Here is an 18336-nt window from a genome sequence, read left to right as displayed (position 1 = left end):
GGGGGGGGGGGGGGGATGAAATAAAAAGAGAAATGTAAAAATAAAAAATCACTGGACGTGCGGTGGTCAGTGAAGAATGGCGATAAGGCACCAGTGTATGAGAGAATGGGGACTATTTTCATGGTGAAATAGCCGAGACGCCTCTGGATTGCCGGGTACGGGCCGGTACGGGATGAATTATGGGCGTCCCGACGCCACCCGTACAACCGACGCTCAATTTACAGATGATTTCGCGTGTTACCACTGGCCAACGGCCGGTTAACCTCGCGTCGGCCAAGCACTCCATCTTCCCCTTTGGAGGTTAACTTACTCCGAAGGATAGTGCCACCGTCGGGATACTGCTAAATTCCCCTCCCCCGATCGCCCCTATTCAAGGCCTTCATCTTTCAGTATAACTGTAGGAACGCGGACATCCCCCTCGGGTCCATAAACCTTTACACCCTTAGGATCGTCCATGAACCGCGTGCCAGGGGACCGCACTTGCCAGATTTATCGGCACTCAATGGCTCTGACAATGGGCCAACAAGTCGCTGGAAAAGGATGCCGCGATACGTCTTTCGGGGATTCCTCAGGTTATGTTCAACAACTCATAAACATCATCCCGCGATTATTCCCATGAATTGCGGCAATCTGCCTCGGTTTGTATCCCCAAATGAATGAGTGTCAACAGGCTAAATGACAGAGTTGATGCCCAACAAGATGAATAGCTTCGGTTGTCCGGCGGTGATTCCCGCATGTGAAGAAGACGGAAGTGAAAATGACCGTTAGAAGTACGGTAATTCGTTTCGAAGACGATCATTCACTCGGGTGAGAGAATATAGTGGTTAAATAAAGGGTTTTCCGTGGAAAACAGACCACGTGGTGGCCATCACTCAGGGCCAATTTTCACGGTGGTCCATGGTGAATGAGTGTGGGGTACAAACTGTGGGAGTTTTCGTATGAGACACGTGAAAACGTGCGGTTTCCTCGGCATGGGTTATTGGTGTGTCCCATATGGGGGTTTGAATGGCTACAGTGAACAGAAGGAGTGGCTGGTGACTGTCATTAGCCGTCGGCGACTATAGACTCCCTGTGGCGTTTACAAACAGAGAGGCTTTAATGACCAGAAGGCAATGTATCACAGGTGGCGATGCCGTGAGACGCGAGAGAAACGAGACGAGATGAGACGAACGAGGCGAGAGACGTGATAAGACGAGATGAGACGAGAAGAGTCATGCGAGACAATGATAGGAAGGAGACGAGACGAGACAAACGAGACGAGACGAGACGAGAAGAGTCATGCGAGACAATGATAGGAACGAGACGAGACGAGACGAGGCGAGAAGGGTCATTCGAGTCAATGACAGAAACGAAACGAGACGAGACGAGAGACATGATGAGACGAGACGAGAAGAGTAATTCGAGACAATGACAGACACGAGACGAGCCAAGCCGGTCGAGAACGAGAGAAACGAGAGGCGAGACGAGATTCCAGAGTGCCTCTCCTCTTTTCCGTGCAAATTGGATTATAGAGATATGATAAGGCGAGACGAGACGAGAGGAGAGAAGAAATTGCTCTCGTATTTCGATGTGAGACGAGACGAGACAATGATTTCCTGATAACGAGACGAGACGAAAAGATGCAGTTTCTCGTCGCGCGGCATCAGTGATCACAGGCTCAATCCAACATTCCGGTGTTGGATATCGTCTTTAGATGTGATTTCTCGATGAGACTTCGATCTAAACAGCCATATCAGTCCCAAATTTTTCAGAATGCTGTCCTTACCTTGCTGACTGCTCTTCCTCGTCGTTTTTTTCTCCTTCATCCACGGATATTCGGGCACATTGACACCAGAAGGATCCTGCACCCCATGTGGATCCATCATAATATGATAATTAGGATGATGACTGCCAGGGCTCATGGATCCAACGGTACCAGGTGAGTGTTGAAGTTGGCCGTCGCCACCGAGCTGTGGCATTGCTGACAGCTCAGCCATCGATGGCTGACTATTGATAAAACCAGTCTCGGCAGGACCGCAATTTGGATCCATGGTTGGATGGGTACCGTGCGGAGGCAGATTGGCCCCAGCACCTGCCCCCGCGGCCACCGAGGCCAGCCAAAAGCCGCCACCAGCTCCGGTTGTACCGGAGCACCCGTCGTTCGCCAGGACGGGTGTTGGCGACCGCGTTTTCACCCTCTCGATAACTTCCTTGTCGTCAATCACAAAATCGTTACTGTCCAACCGGAGCCCAATGCTCTGGTGGACTAGTTCACAGGCAGTATCTTCCTGGTGAAACGAGTGCTGCTTGCCACGCATCAAACTCCAACGCTCGGTAGTGCTCTCCACCTGGTGATCAGCATGGATTTTCCAAAATTTCTCCTAAGGATCACTGGTGTCACGCTGAACTCAATACCATTCACTCACTGAACACTTTGGATTTTCTCAATATCATAATCCTATCCTATTCACCAACTCAGGCACAAATAATATCACTGGACATTGCCAAAGTACTAACACTCGATTGCTCTTCAGCGAAACTCCCCGACTCGGTGCGGATTAGCAGACACTGTCGCGACGAGCGTTCGCGGAATGAAGGATACCGAAGGTAGGTGGGGAAAAAAAAATTGACTGGTGGGAATGTGTCTCCGTAGTGGTGTGCAAAACTTGGAGTTGAACTCCCAATGGCGAACAATAATGAAACACAGTGGTACGAGTGAGTCTCAACGCGAGTTGAAGGAGGACGTCATTCACCGCGGAATCCTTGTCCGCTGAGGTATGTATTTTTTATCCTATTTCTTGAAACCGGTGAATTTCTTCGGCATTCACCCCGGCGTATCTCTGTTGATACTGTTGTCTCGCTTCCTTCGTCTCCCAACGCGGTGGCTGGCCAGAGTGTCTTGTGCGGGTTTGGCCACGTGACCCTGGTTGAGCCAATGGGTGTGCGGTATCGGAGGCCCGCGGAGGCTTCTACCCTCTCCTCCGGTGAACGGGGGCGTGCTCGGCCCCCCTTGCGGGTGGCTACACGCTCAGGCTGGCTGGGGTACCCGTACAACCGCGCGCGGGGGTTTTCTTATTGCTCTTGCTGCGATTATTCTCTATCGCGGAATTGCTCACACCACGGGCTGGCGTCCAGACGGCGCGAGTGCGAGCTAGCGACTCGAAGGGATATCATGATGTGGTGAAGGCAAAGGCGGCCACGATGTACCCGCCAGCCCGTGGGCGGGACGCGCGAGCGCGTCTCTATATCCTGGTATACCAGAGGTTTCACCAGTGGTGGGGGGGTGCACCATCACGTGCTCCGACCACGCGGTTTCTACGGGAGGTACCTGTCCCTTTTCTGCAGGTAGGCTCTAGTTATACTGAAGTGGCTTTTTCACGTTCAGTAAAAATTGTACATTTTTTTTTAGCACAATTTTTTAATTAGCCGGGTGCATGGCCGAGTCGGTAAGGTGTCCGCCTACAAAGCCAGAGGTCCTGGGTTCGAAACCTGGCACCGGTGAAATTTTTTCTGGATTATTTGATTTAGTCAAATGATATAAGGACACCAATGTGAATATTTGAAATAAAATGTTAAGATATGGAGAGAAATAGAATTAATCATGGTCGAATCATGTACAAACAACCTACAGTTTCCACGTGTCTCGAGAAAATAACTGACTACAGTTGAGTCTCACCATCGTGTGTGATTGCATTCCGATCATTCACTTGAAATACTGTCATAACATCGTAACCTACAAGTTACAGAGGAAATAGTCGTGAGCTCTAACGTCAAGAACGAGTCGAGAGCCCGTCGCTAATAACCTAGCTGTTGATGTGACGTTAAATCCAAACAAAGAAAGAAGAAAGAAATAATTTTTTAATTTTCCGATAGGAAGTTATTGGTTTCATCGCGCAAATGAAAAATCGTAATTTCATGAAATGTCGACGTTTAATGAGTGGAAGTTCCCCAGATGGTTTTTTTTATTTAGAAAAGTGTGTGTGTATGTGTATGTAGGCACTTTTTTCGTTAACGCTCCCTGGCGAACGCGTATTGCGATCGAAATGAAGTTGGTCGCGATCGATAGCCATTCACTTGCTTAAGACTGGATTAGGTTGGGAGAGAAGACCCCCCCCCCTTTTGAGTTTTTCAAAAAAGAACTGTCACATTGAAATTCGGGAAATTGGAATTTGTAAGAACGGAAATGTTTCGTAATAAATTGCCAAATTTTCAATTTCAAATTCTTAAATATTTTTTTTGTTTACCAATTGCAAATATAATTCCATTGGATTAATGAACATATTATGTTCCGTCAAATTAAGAGTCGAGAGAGACACTCAATGGCGAATAATTTACGTAAAATAAACGATATATTTCATAAAAGTATTTTTATACAAGTTTTTAAGATGTGTATATAGGCATAATGGTTCTTTAAAAAAAAAATCTTCTTGAACTAAAATAGTAGGTTCTAGTCATGACTATTCTTTCGAGACTTTGAGGTTATTCGTGATTGATTTTAGCAAATGAATTAATATTCATTCTCATGAAACATTGTACTGTCACGAGGTGCCAAAAAGTCGATCAATTGATGAAAAACAATGTAATGAGAACAAAATTTTATTCCACAAAATCAATAATACCCTTTTGGTATTGATATTTCTTCATCAGAGCGCCTGCCGTAACTGTCAGTCTCGTCTCGCTGATCAGCTGATCACGTGGAGGCCATTTTAGATTTTCGGGCTCACGTGATTGATCGCAGGCGTCGGATTCGCCATGAAAGGTATTTCACTTTGTATATCCCTTAGGAGAGTGGGAAATTCGTCTGCGATATAGTTCATTCTTTGTTTTCTGCACAACTGCAGTATATATTCTAAACCACATGTACAGGTCCGAGTAATTCTCCCCGCGATTTATCGCTCTGTAGTTGCATTTGCGCTTTCTGATGACTCCTGCGAAAGTTTCCGGGGTGCATTTAGGTTTTGTAATTATTTCTCGGGTGTAAAATATTGGTGAATGCGGGTGAAGTATACATTGTCTAAAATTTTTGTCTGAAATTTCCGGTACACTTGTTGAAAATTTTTATCGAATTTAATTACCGCAGAAATTTCAATGAATTCCGTCACTGAAAATTTAGAATTTCGCGGAAAAATCAAAGAGAACTGTAAACTTCAGTTTCATTTTTCCCTGAAAATGAATAGAAAACCAGAAAATTCCAGTAAAGATATTCTTGAATTTTCGGGATAGTGACACTGAATGCGATTTAGGGGAAAAAATCATGAAATTTCAGATTTCACTGAAAATTCAATGTCATTTGGCACTAAATATTCATATTAGATTGGAAATTCAAATAAATCAAGGAATTCTCCTCTTTACGCTGCTTAAAATTCTGAAATTTTATTGAATATTCAGTGAAACCTGAAATTTAATTTTTTTCAACAGTGTATTTTCTAACAAATATTTTATTTAAAATTCAGATTATGAGAAATTCTTGATACATTCTGTGGAAAAAAAACTATTATTATATTTTACTGAAAAGAATTATTATCATTTCAAATAATTGATTTTTCAGTTTTATAATTATTACATTTTCATTATTATTACTATTCTTATTCTTCTTCTTATTATTATTATCATAGGTACATATGTATACTACGGTATATAGCCACGGTCCTTCTAACGGCAAATAATATAAAAAAATACATTTACACTACAAAAAATAAATTAATTTTTATATGACTTTTAAAAAAAATCGTAATAACTCATCGAATTTCTTGTGATGTAAAAAAAATAGACAGTGTCCATTTTGCCCCACCCTGCCCTAGCAAATGCATTTTCAGGAAACAAATAATTTTTTTCACACGAAAAAAATCATTTGCCGACTTTGAATTTCGCCTGTTAGAAAAAATAAATTGAATGGACCAAACCCATCTCTGTATACTATACCCTCACGGCCCGGTGTCATCGGTGACTCGCTTGGGGGCAGTCTTGATGACAGATTACCCCGATCGGCATTGTACAAGAGCGCTGATTTGGACAGCTCACTTGATCGAAAAGTTCACAGCGCCGCCTAAAAATAATAATAGAAAGAATTTTGTCCTAGTACCCGAGTCCCATGTAATCCATTTCACGTGGGTTCGATGTTCCACTGCTGCATATGTAAAAAGGGGAGTTACTTTTTCCCGCTCAATCAGAATTTCCAATCTTGCCCCGGAGGACAGTTTTTTCAGGCTTTATTATGCTAAATTATGAGTGAATGACGAAATTAATTCGTGTTATCTTTTTTATTTTTGATTGATCGGGTATTCTTATTTTCTGTCGATGTACGTGGGTTTTTTTTCTTCTTGACATTTTGACCCTTACTTACTGACCGTCGTCTCAATTTTATGGCCCAGTTTCAAGTGACGAATTCAATAATTTCAGGAACGAAGTAAAATGGTTTAAGTAGATTTTGGCTAGTGGCTAGTTTTCAATGAATATCTCGAAATCTAAGGGAGATAGCAAAGTATTTCTCATAACCTTTTTTGTAGAGCGAATTGAGTGCTATTAAAAAGGTTATTATGAAAATTTCGCTATCTCCCTTGAATTCGGAAATATTTATGGAAAACTCAACTAAAGACTAAATCCAGTTGAACCACTTCGCTACTGATTTATAATGCATGAATTTCATAGTACATGAATTTCTCCTTTTGTACATTTTGTTGACAACATACAATAGATCTCACAGTGGCAGTAATAACAATAATTACACACATTGATAATTGCGACACTTTTTCCGAACTGAAAGTCCTATAGTTGTAAAATTTCTCAATCTTTAGGGAAAAATTACGGAACGACTTGTCCCCACAGCGGCGAGTCATCAGACGGCTGGTTAATTTTTACGGAACAAATTGTAGAATCTACTCACGTAGAATAACTCACACTTTGTATTGAATTTAACTTCGCTCGCGAATTAAATTTCGAAACGTAATTTTAACTTTTTTTTCTGGTGATTTTTATTGAATTTTCCTCTCCGTTTATAAAAATTTCGGGCATTTTTATCTGAAGCAAATTTGATTGTACAGTACAATTTTATTGTATTTGATTTGGCAAAATTATTTTTTTCTCAGTGTACAACTTTCCAAACATTCTGCGTTTGGAGATAGGAAAATTGGGCGATATTTGTGCGATGATATCCCTATTATATTCCGCCTAGTGTGTCCACCAGGCATGCCTGCGGTGAAATATTTGATATATCAGAGGGAAGAGTGCTGCACGGGATTCAGAGCCACTGCAAGGGCACACATATAATCCCACCCTGACACAGCCTTTCTCTCTCCGCAGGCTGCCAGCGCTGAGTGAGGTGGGGTGTGCAGAGGAGTACATGCCGAGGCGCCACATCTGCCGCCAAATTTAACTATACATTACAGACACACGATATGTCAAAGTCCTATACTTCATATCGACTCTGCCATTTATTAAAAGTTTCATCGCACACCGGAGCGACTCTATATGCCCGCGGTGCTGTTGCGAGGGACTATTTTCCTGTGAATCCACCGTCTCACAATTTTTTTCTCAAAAGAAATTACGAAATGACAAAAAAATCATTAATTTTCTATTTTTTGATCAGGGAAATTTTAAAATTTTACATTTTTCGGGTCAATTGTTTCCTTTTTTTGGTGATAATTCTGCACAAACGAGAGATATTGGCATTTGTCTTATTTTTCGTAGCAAAAATTCGCTGGTAAAAATGAAAAAAAGTTGATCGTTCGTATAAAAAAAACTTTTGAAACAAAAAAATGGATTTCTTTCCCGCGACCCTTTTTTGTGACGACACTGGCATTTCTATCTGCCAGACGTTCTCTTTTCTTCTCGTCTCTGCCTGCCAGCTCTATTGCGAAATGAAGTTTTATATTAAGCTTCAAGTTTTCTCTCCCCTCCATCCCTCTATTCCGCCCATTTCGATCTGCACCAGCCTCTCGCCCCCTCTCCCCCGCCTGTCACTGAATGGTTCTTCCAGAGCTCTCTCTCATCCACCTCCCTGGGCTTCAAAGACTTACCCTGGTACATTTACGTACCGATAGATCGTTATGTCGAGGGTTTGCATATATATTGATATTCCTGACTTACTCGTTTTCTTGTGTCACCCATTTTTTCGTATTTTTTCCGCCTCGTGAAATATGGGCCACCAAGTGACGGAAGTTAGTATTCATTTTTTTCGGCCGGGGATGCACGATACAGGTGTCTCTAAGCACATGACGATTTTTCATCAGCTAATATTTGATGTCAGGGAATATCTGTTGAGGTCATTCTATTTTTGCTTCCGAATGGAAGCATTGTAATCGTTCAACTTTAAGTTTTCTATTTTTTGTTTTATATCGACCCATTGTGATCACAAAAGTCTGAAAATGCAATAGATTGAATTGAATGATTTTTTTTCTCAAATATAGGTATTGCTAAGCCCTATCCATCGCCATGAATTAAAATTTAATTCATTGATTCATTTTTTTAATTTTCGAGTTTTTTCAAAATTCAGTTCTAACACGATAACTAAAAAAACGTTCTAAATTCGTTGAATGACGGCTTAAAAATTCGTTGGGATGTCCTTTTGACCGAGTTCGAAGATGAAAGTGATAGCAATAATCGTTATTTTGATTTCTGAGAAATTTTTCCAAAATTTCGTATTTTTCGAAAATCAGAATTCCGCAGATATCTCTGGATATTGCGCTTGAAATGAATTCAATCATAGCTTAATATGCTTGTTTCAATGCGACTATATCAAAGTTAGAAGATGGTTACAATAACTGTCTCGGTTAATTTGATTTTTAGGATAATTTTCAGAAATTTCGAATTTTTCATGAATTCCCCGGAAAGTTAGCTTTCTGATAGTTCCTTTAAATGTGATGTTTCGAATGCATTCAATTATGTATAAATGAAGTATTCCTAATAATATTTCATAGAAATTTTCAGAACTTTTTAGAATCTCATAAGTGGAAAATCTAAAACAATTACTTAAAAAGAAATTGATTCAATTCAAGAAAATAAAATAGGCTATGAATATTATAAATGGAAACAAATAAGCGAAATGATCATTCGGAAGCATATTGCTAATTTATTAGCAAAAATAACTATACTATACGCACTACAGGAGCAATTTCCCATTTGTTTTGCGATGAAATTGCGGTTTTTTTACATGCAATTCTCTTCATTTTTTTTAATTAAAAATTCTGGAATCTTGAATATCAATTGAAAAATACGTGATTTTTTTAACGATAAAATTGCGCTTTTTTGCATTCAATTCTCTCCATTACTTTCAATAAAAAATTCTGGAATTTTGAACATCCTCTGAAATATAATTGAAACGTTTATGGATCATGGATAATAATTTACAATACTCCAATGATAATTTTGTTGTCATCATTCTGGGGATTCAAGAATCACGTCTTTGCACCTCTGAAAGATCCATCAAATTAACAACAAAGTGTATCTGTCATTCCCCAACTAATTCCCAAATATTAATTTCTGACACTGCCTCATTAAAAAAAACGTCAGCAAATGGACAGCCGCAGGCCCGAGAGGCATTTCCGTTATTAAAAATAAAATGTCGTGCTTGAAACGCCATTCCATGATGGCGATCGTCACCCGAGGGGTTCGCCTGTCAATCATCGTATCACTTGAAGCGTTCACCCCACGTCTGAATCCACTCCACCCACCAGACATGACACCGAGCCCCTGCGAGTTCTTCACGAGAGCTGCTTCCCAAAAACTTTTAGTCACTCCCGCGTCGAAAAAAAATTATGAACCCTCTCTGGATCGATAAAACGCGGACAAAAAGCTGTTTGAATCGTCGTGACACGCGGAAGACATGAAATATCTCGTTCACACGGTGAGAAATATTCAGTAAAAATTACGGAACAATTCACGTAATCCGCAATGGGGAATCGGTTTCCGGCAATTTTTATCGGAATGGAAGAGAAGAAATCTGAAACGTTCTGTGAATTTTCAGGTTTATCACCGAACAAACTACGAAATTGTCACGAAATTTTTCCCGAAGGAGTAAAATCTTACAGAAATTTTTATGAAGCTGGTGAGGTATTTCTACATTCCGTTCCATAAAATTTCTCAATCGTTGGGGAAAAATTACGGAATGACTTGTTGTCCCCACAGCGGTGAATCATCAGACGGCTGGTTAATTTTTACGGAACAAATCGTAGAATTTACGTGGCGCTTCGTACAATTTCAGTTCCGACCCACACTTTTTATTGAATTTCACTTCGCTCGCGGATTACGTTTAGAAACGTAATTTTTACGTTTTTTTTTCGGGTAATTTTTATTGAATTTTTCTCTCCGTGCAGTGAAAACACACGGGATCTTCACATGAAATGACGCACAATCAGACACAGACGACTGCATTTCGTTAACGGATGTACACGCAAAGGATCTCGCAAAGTTTCGCTGAAGATTGTAGTCTGAGGTTTTAATTAAGCATTCACTTGGATGATATCGCATGCCTCTTTATACTTCATAGCGACCAGATGCTGCTACCCGACCGCCTTGAGGACTAACCCTCGTGGCATCGCTCGAGTTGCCTCAAGAACAGTACCGAGGAGGTTGTACCTTTAATTATGCATGTTTAATTTGCTCATGCATCTCACCACGGTGTGATATTCCGAGAGCAGCTCTGTGATTTATATTCAGAAGACACACGGCGAGAAAAATTCAATAAAATTACAGGAAAAAAACGCTAAAATTACGCTTCGAAACGTAATCCGCGAGCGGAGGAAAATTCAATAAAAAGTGTGAGTCGGAACTGAAATTGCTAACTCCTTTAGAATTTGAGATATTCATCGAGAACTGGCCCTGGAATGGAATTAATTTGAACTGTTTGACCACTTCACTGCTGAATTAAATTATTATTGTAATTTAATTAATTTTAATTAACTGTGTTTTGAATCTTATTGAATTTTAATTCTAATAATTTTCTCCGTGCAACATCCCTCGACCTTCCCCCTAACAATTCACATATTCCCGATGGAGCGACCAAATAATTTCACGCGAAGACAACTTGTCCGAAATGTCTAATAAGCATTTCATTATCCCTAGTCTGGTCACCTGACGGGAAAATGCGACTTTAGTCACCTCCGCGGTACTGCCGCCGTGTTATTTAGGCTCCAGCGTTGCCGAAGCCACTCTACACTTCCCGGGCGCGTTTAGCGAGTTCTCAGCAACGTCGCGCAACAGGCAATTTCATTTAACGCGGGAAAAAATTGTTCACCTGTTGGAAATAATTTTTTTTCTCCCAGAATTAAGGATACAATATTGAAAAAAAAATACTAGAATTTTCCAGATACTTCAATTGACGAATTCAATTTTTCTCAAATTTTTCCGGTCAACCAGTCGATGGCAAGGTGAATAAAACGACGTGTTGCGGCAATTCCCTCGCATTGTGACCAGTCTTATCTGGAGTTATCCTCAAGTTCCGCCGTGTTATTTGGGCCCGAACGTTGCCAAATTCACTCTACACTGCCCGGGCGCGTGTAGCGAGTTTCCGGCAACGACGCGTAACAGGCACTTTCATTCAACATGGGAAAAAATAATTCCTCTGTGCGGAAAAAATTGTTTTCTTCAGGAATTTCGAGAATCATGTTGTTCTGATACTACTCTAATGTTTTAGATACTTTAATTGGAAAAGTCAATTTTTTTTTGAATTTTTCCAATCAGCCATTCAATGGCAATTCAAGAAAAACGACGGGCTGCGGTGTTTCCCTCGTATGGTGACCGATCTAGGGTTAATCACCCAAAATTTTAACCTCTCCGAGCATTTCACGGGCATTAGAAAAGGATAAGGCCTCACGCTGGAACAAATCTACCCCACTTGAGGTATCCCCCGGGTTAGAATACTTTCCAGTGTCTCCCTTCCGACACTTGGCGCAAATTGCCCTAGTAAAGTGTAGTGCATTAATCTTTGGTTTGGTCGGTTCGGGCCACCGCGTGTGTTGTGGCGGCATTTCTCGTCCCGACATTTTGGCCCTGTGCTTTCTCGAGAGGTAACGGCCACTTCNGTAACGGCCACTTCACCCCCTCTCCCCCACCCCCTCCCCCTCCCAGTTGTAATCCTCGAGAATTCAGAGTGGCTAGCGGACCTTCTCGCCTTTTCCTGTTTCTCAACCGCGTTTGTTTGTACCGCAGGTCTTACGCATTTGCGAGGGCCACACCGTAATGGGAATACCATGTCGGAAATTTTGGGATGACAACTTCTGGTGGTGGTCCTCCCTCCTTTCTTGATCTAATTAAGGGCGCTGGGAGCGATCAGGTGTCTTCTGGCGGTTTTCATCGAAATATTCGGGGGTGGCTCTCGTCCATACGCCGGAGTTATTCTCACTGCAGTGGCCTGAGTTGCGGTTGAGACACAATACTGTTATCTATTCTGGATTACTCTGGGATGATGCTGTAACTCGTCAGCAATCTCTCGTTGTCGTCTGATTGCGGTTCTGATAACGAGAATTTCGGTGAATCTATTTTCCGTGTAATTTTCATGTAAAATCACGGAATTTTTCCAGAGCGTTCTGTAATTTTTCCCTCAATCGCCTGTGAAAAATTACGATACCGTCACTTAAATTCTCCGAGTCGATTCCGTAATCGGTGAGCGAACAGTGAGTTCCGTCATTGTTACTGAACATTTCTCTCCGTGTAATCAAATCAGACCACCAGTTTTCCTCATTTATGAATCTTCAAATTCCTCCAAGACCATCAGCGATGATTCAGAAAACCAAAGTCATCGGCATCACATGTATATCAACTTATTCGCACTGCCGACAGTTTCCCCACCCCCATTAATTTCTGGGGTGAAGGGCCAGTGGTATGACTTGCACCCACCGCCATGACTCGCTCACTTCAGCTAGCCATAAGCATCAGCCTCTCGCGTGCTCCTCATCCATCCGAATCCGCGATATTTCGGGGAATGATTCCACAGAAATTCCCACAAAAACCATTTATACCCCAAAATTTTTGGTACGATTTATCTGTCTTGCCGGTGGGATTACCGCTGGTGACGTCAGTGCTATCTCCACTGGGGATTAAAGTGGAGATTCGGTGTTTGAATACATCTGTCTGATCGTGTTAATACTATCTGAAAGTGGTCATTCATCGGTAATGTGGATAGAGATTTTCACCGTGATGTTTCATTCTTTGACAATCATAGATATACGTGAAAACGCTCGTATTATATCGACAGGGCGACGGATCACGCTGAGTGAAGTGGCCGAGTGATCACGGATTATGATGGACGAGCGCATATGAAGAGAGAGGATGAAAAAAATGAACAGTTTCATCGATAATAGAGCATCCGGTGCCCTATCGATTTCATTTTTTCCACCCCCATTTCACATTTTTCATAATTCCTTTTATGAGACGTCCTCGTTGCTCAGGATACCGAGATAATATGGGGAATTATAATTGCTCTAAAAATGGAACTGAAAAGGCGTCAGTATTTGAGAACAAACAATTTTTTTTTTCAGTTGACTTCAACTTACAAATTTAATTTTTGTTGTTATTTCCAAAGAATGGGGGAGGATGAAAAAAAAACTGTTTCATCGATAATAGGGCGTCCGGTGCGCTCTCGATTTCATTTTTTCCTCCCCCATTTCACATTTTTGTAATTCCATTTATAACTAGGGGACTCCGCCCCCTGCTCGGTTCGCTCGCCAACCCGCGGCGGCTTCGCCCCCCCCCTCGCTCGGTTCGCTCGCTGCCCCCTCCCGTGTAACCATGCGGATATGACCATGTAGCTTTCTTCAACAGCTTCATTATTCAAATTTGACCGGGAAATGAGGAGTGCATGGCAAATATAATGAATGAAATGAAATGAAATGAAATTAATGAATGCATATGGAGATGCACATTTATTAATGAAACGTGAATCAAAAGGGACGATAGAAAATAAGAGTATAAATATGTTAATGTTATTGAAGAAAAAACAGAGAAAACAGAACCAATCAGGCAAACCTATTAAAGGCATCAGAAATATCAATTATCAAAGATTGATATTTAGTTTGTCCGGGGCCCTTAACCCATATTCGCTTTCAAAACCCAGACGGAAAATACAAAAGAGAATAGGTTTTGATTCCAAATAATTGAATCCATTTATGAGTTCCACTTATAATATGGGGAATTATAATTCCTCAACAGAAGAAATTGAAAAGTCGTCAGTATTTGAAAACAAAATAAAAATTCTAATTGAATTCAAATTTGAAATTGAATTTTTGTTGGTGCTTCCAAAGAGAATGTTAGTTTTAATTATAATTTCCGTGGGAATCCTTAATTAATAAACGAGTGACGTATTTAATTTCCTCGGGATAATGGGAACTGGACTGAGAGAATAACCTCTGAAGATACGGGAAGGAGTGGCCGGGGTTTTTCTCCCAGCGAGAGTCGTGAATTTTCAGCTGCAGCAATTGCTCCAGAATCTGGGTGAGTACTTGGACCCAGGGTTTTGTATTTGTCTATTAGTTCCGGAGAAAAACTCGGACGACAGAGTGACCTCCGGTGCTCTTTCTTTTCCGGAGGCCAGTGGTGTTCCCCCGAGGGACCACTCCATCTTTCCACCCCGAACTGAATCTTGACTCCGACCTGTGGACACTCTCCCCCAAGTTAAAGAGGTAATTTGTGTCGTGAGGGATCTGAAGGAGTTCCGAAACTGATCACAATGTCCGGGGGAAAAATACTGATGAATGGAGGAAATCTAATGTGTGAATTTCCGATATTTTTTCGGGGACAGATTTTTCAGTTGTTCACGGAGAGAAAAAATCAATAAAAATTACCAGAAAAAGACGTAAAAATTACGTATTGAAACGTAATCCGCGTGCGAAGTAAAATTCAATAATAAGAGTGTGAGTCGGAACTGAAATTGTACGGATCGCCACGTAAATTCTACGATTTGTTCTGTAAAGATGAACCAGCCGTCTGATGACTCACCGCTGTGGGGACAATAAGTCTTTCCGTAATTTTACGGAATGAAACGTAGAAAAAATTCACCAGCTTCATAAAAATTGTTGAACGTTCACGAATTTTTTATTTTTGAGGCATAATAAGTCGGCAAATTTCTGTAAAATTATCCCTCTTCGGAAAAAATTTCGTGACAATTTCGTGCTTTGTTCGGTGACGAACCTGAAAATTCACTGAACGTTTCAGATTTCTTCTCTTCCATTCGTATAAAAATTTCCGGAAAACGATTTCCCATTGCGTGAATTATTCCGCAATTTTTACTAAATATTTCTCTCCGTGCTGAAAAGAGAAAATATTTGCAGCCAAATTATTGCAATAATTAAATTCATATAAAATTCTGGCCCTTTATTTAGTCATTTATTTATTTATTTAGATTCAATTCCGAGAAAAATGGCTAACGCGATCAACTAGCGAGACTTATTAACTCTAAAATTGAAGGAAAAAGTATTTTCATATTAAAATTAAATTTCCAATGAAAAATAAGAAAGAAAAAGGGAAATATCTTACTCCCCTTTCAGAGGGACTCAATTTCTTGAGACAATGAGTAGGAGTAGGTGGGCGATCGAGTCAGGCGCGGTTGAGCTCCATTTAAATCTGTTGAAAGGAATACACCGAGGAGGGGTAGAGTAAGAGAGGCAAAACGTAAAGAGACTCTCGATGGTCGGCGCCTCTCTCACCGGAGGGATTCTACAAAGACGGAGGTTTTACTTTTAAATTTAGTACACGACCGACTTTTTTCACTCCCCATTCCCAATGTCGCGGGTGGAGGGAGAGACTAGGTAAAATAGGGATTTGGCCCCGCCCGAGGTTTACCCTAAAGACACTGCGAGGGGGTCTGGTAAATCAGCATTCACCGGCCAGTGTGCATTCTCTCTTTTTGAGTGGAAAAATAAGAATGATTAAATTTGAAGCATCTCGGGATGCGGTGACTGCAGCACAGGATTAAACCAAAAACCTGCTGTGGCCCAATTATTATCTGTATAAATTCCGAATTTTCAACCGTGGTGAATATCTCTGGAGAAATAATTACACAATCAAAATACATTATCGGCAGGAGTGAAGATGAGGAGTGAATGAATAATCAGTTCATCATGATTATTATTCTGGAGTTAATATCAGTGGTGCCGCGAGACGAGATGAGACGAGACGAGAGGATGCAGTTTCTCGTCTCGTCTCGTTGTCAGGAAACCATTCTCTTGCCTCGTCTCGTATCGAAATATGAGAGCAATTTCTTCTCTCGTCTCGTATCGAAATACGAGAGCAATTCCTTCTCTCGTCTCGTCGAGAATTGAGAGATTCTCTCGTCAAATTTTTCGTCTCGTCTCGTCTCGCTTTATCTCCTCTCTATAATTCAATTTGCATGGAAAAAAATACACAGAGCGAGGGAGGCTCTCTCGACTCTCGTCTCGTCTCGTTTCTGTCACTGTCTCGAATGACTCTTCTCGTCTTGTTTGTCTTGTTTGTCTCGTCTCGTCTGGTCATGCCTCTCGTCTCGTTTCTGTTATTGTCTCGTCATGTCTCTAGTCTTGTTTGTCTCGTCTCGTTTCTGTCATTGTCTCGAACGACTCTTCTCGTCTCGTCATGTCTTTCGTCTCGTCTCGTTTCTGTCATTGTCTCGTCATGTCTCTTGTCTTGTTTGTCTCGTCTCGTCTCGTCATGTCTCCCGTCTTGTTTATCTCGCCTCGTCTCGTCTCGTTTCTGTCATTATCTCGAATGACTCTTCTCGTCTCGTCTCGTCATGTCTTTCGTCTCGTTTGTCTCGCTTCGTCTCGTTTCTGTCATTGTCTCGTCATGTCTCTCGTCTCGTCTCGCGGCATCACTAGTTAATATTCTCATTGGTTCTCTTTCCACGCACTTAGCCACTTGGGTTAAGATGAGCATTTCTTTCACTGGTATATGTGAACAATAATAAATCAACCGTTTTCGGAGAAAATCCAAGACGAATATGTGGCGAATATTTGTCGACAAACTCTTGGTTTCTTGAACCAAAAACCAACCATTTTTTTCGACCCAGGACTGCTCTCTCCATCATCACCCGACCAGCATGTCAGGGATGAAGGATGCATCATCACACCAGGGCACAGGTAGCAGCTCCGAAAAAGGATATCCATTGTCCGCGGTCTAATAGCGGCTTAATTCGCGCACAATGTGAAATATTTAGGAGTAAAAGTGATTAACGGGCTACCGCGAGCGCTTGTGTATCGAGCAAATCGATTTATAAAAGAATCATAATTAATCGTTCCGTTGTGCGCGGGGTAATCCTGAAAGGCTTTTGTGATTTCGCCTTTTGGTCGGAGGAAAGTAGTCTTAGACGTTGAAAAATCGTGAACAATGGGCATTAAAGGAAATTTTTTAAAATCTTTTGAGATTGTGTTGAAACACGGAATGAAAAATACGCTGACCCGGACAAAACGTATTATTTGTTGTTATTAAAACTGTATGTGAACGTAGGAGATGATTATTGGCTTTGGTCCGTACATTGAGACCTGTGTAATCGTAGGATGTGATAGGCCATTGCGTCATTATTTTTCTCCCACGGTTTCTCGCTCTGTTGTCTTCAAAGTTCTACTTCAAACGACGTACGCATGATTAAATCATGAAAAACGCACGTTTATAATATCTCCATTTCAGTGGATGTCGGCAAAAAATGTTTATCCCCTCTAACTACCACGAAATGTTCCTGAGTAATTCTGAGAGGGTCCCCCGGGCGTATCCCAAAGCATCGAGACCACAATTTTCGTTTTATACTTTCTAAAATGTTTTCCTCGGACGTGCCCACAAAATTGGGGACATAAGGTTGCTGAAAACAAAAAAAGATACGACAGAAAAAGGTGACCCCTGACCACGCAACACCTGCCAGTGCCATAAAGGACAATGATATTTTTATAATTGAAATTAATTGTTGGGTTCTTGCTACGACGCATATGCTTGTGGGTCAGCTTTTGGAACGGAAATGAGATCTTACTGCTGGGAAACAGGAACGGGATATGAATTTTTGATGCTTTTAACGAGGAAGACTATTCGAAACATTTAACTCTTTGTCTAGTGCTGGAAGGACTGATGTCTGGTAGATGTTTGAATTTAAGATGTAAAAAATGAAGATGAATTGATGAATATATGGATTTACGGTTTGATACGTAATCCGCGAGGGAAAATTCAATGAAAATTGTGAGTCGGAACTGAAATTGTGCGAATCGCCTCGTAAATTCTACGATTTGTTCTATAAAAATTAACCAGCCGCCTGATGACGCNGTAGGAGATGATTATTGGCTTTGGTCCGTACATTGAGACCTGTGTAATCGTAGGATGTGATAGGCCATTGCGTCATTATTTTTCTCCCACGGTTTCTCGCTCTGTTGTCTTCAAAGTTCTACTTCAAACGACGTACGCATGATTAAA

General features: G+C 41.3%; 1 protein-coding gene across 1 annotated transcript in view; it reads right to left on the bottom strand.

Moving 5' to 3' along the window:
• The window catches only part of LOC107039061 (homeotic protein proboscipedia), a 31078-nt gene extending 28781 nt beyond the window's left edge, over nt 1–2297 (bottom strand). The window contains exon 1 of the mRNA XM_015258499.1: nt 1766–2297. Within this exon, the coding sequence (XP_015113985.1) occupies nt 1766–2297 (532 nt within the window). The remainder of the gene's footprint in view (nt 1–1765) is intronic.
• Nucleotides 2298–18336: the final 16039 nt, after the last annotated feature.

This window comes from Diachasma alloeum, unplaced genomic scaffold (genome assembly GCF_001412515.2).
Source record: "Diachasma alloeum isolate Michigan unplaced genomic scaffold, Dall2.0 Dall_scaffold_00291, whole genome shotgun sequence".
Taxonomy (NCBI): Eukaryota; Metazoa; Arthropoda; class Insecta; order Hymenoptera; family Braconidae; genus Diachasma; species Diachasma alloeum.
Note: the sequence above shows the minus strand (reverse complement) of the source record. Positions and strands in the feature narration are given on the sequence as shown.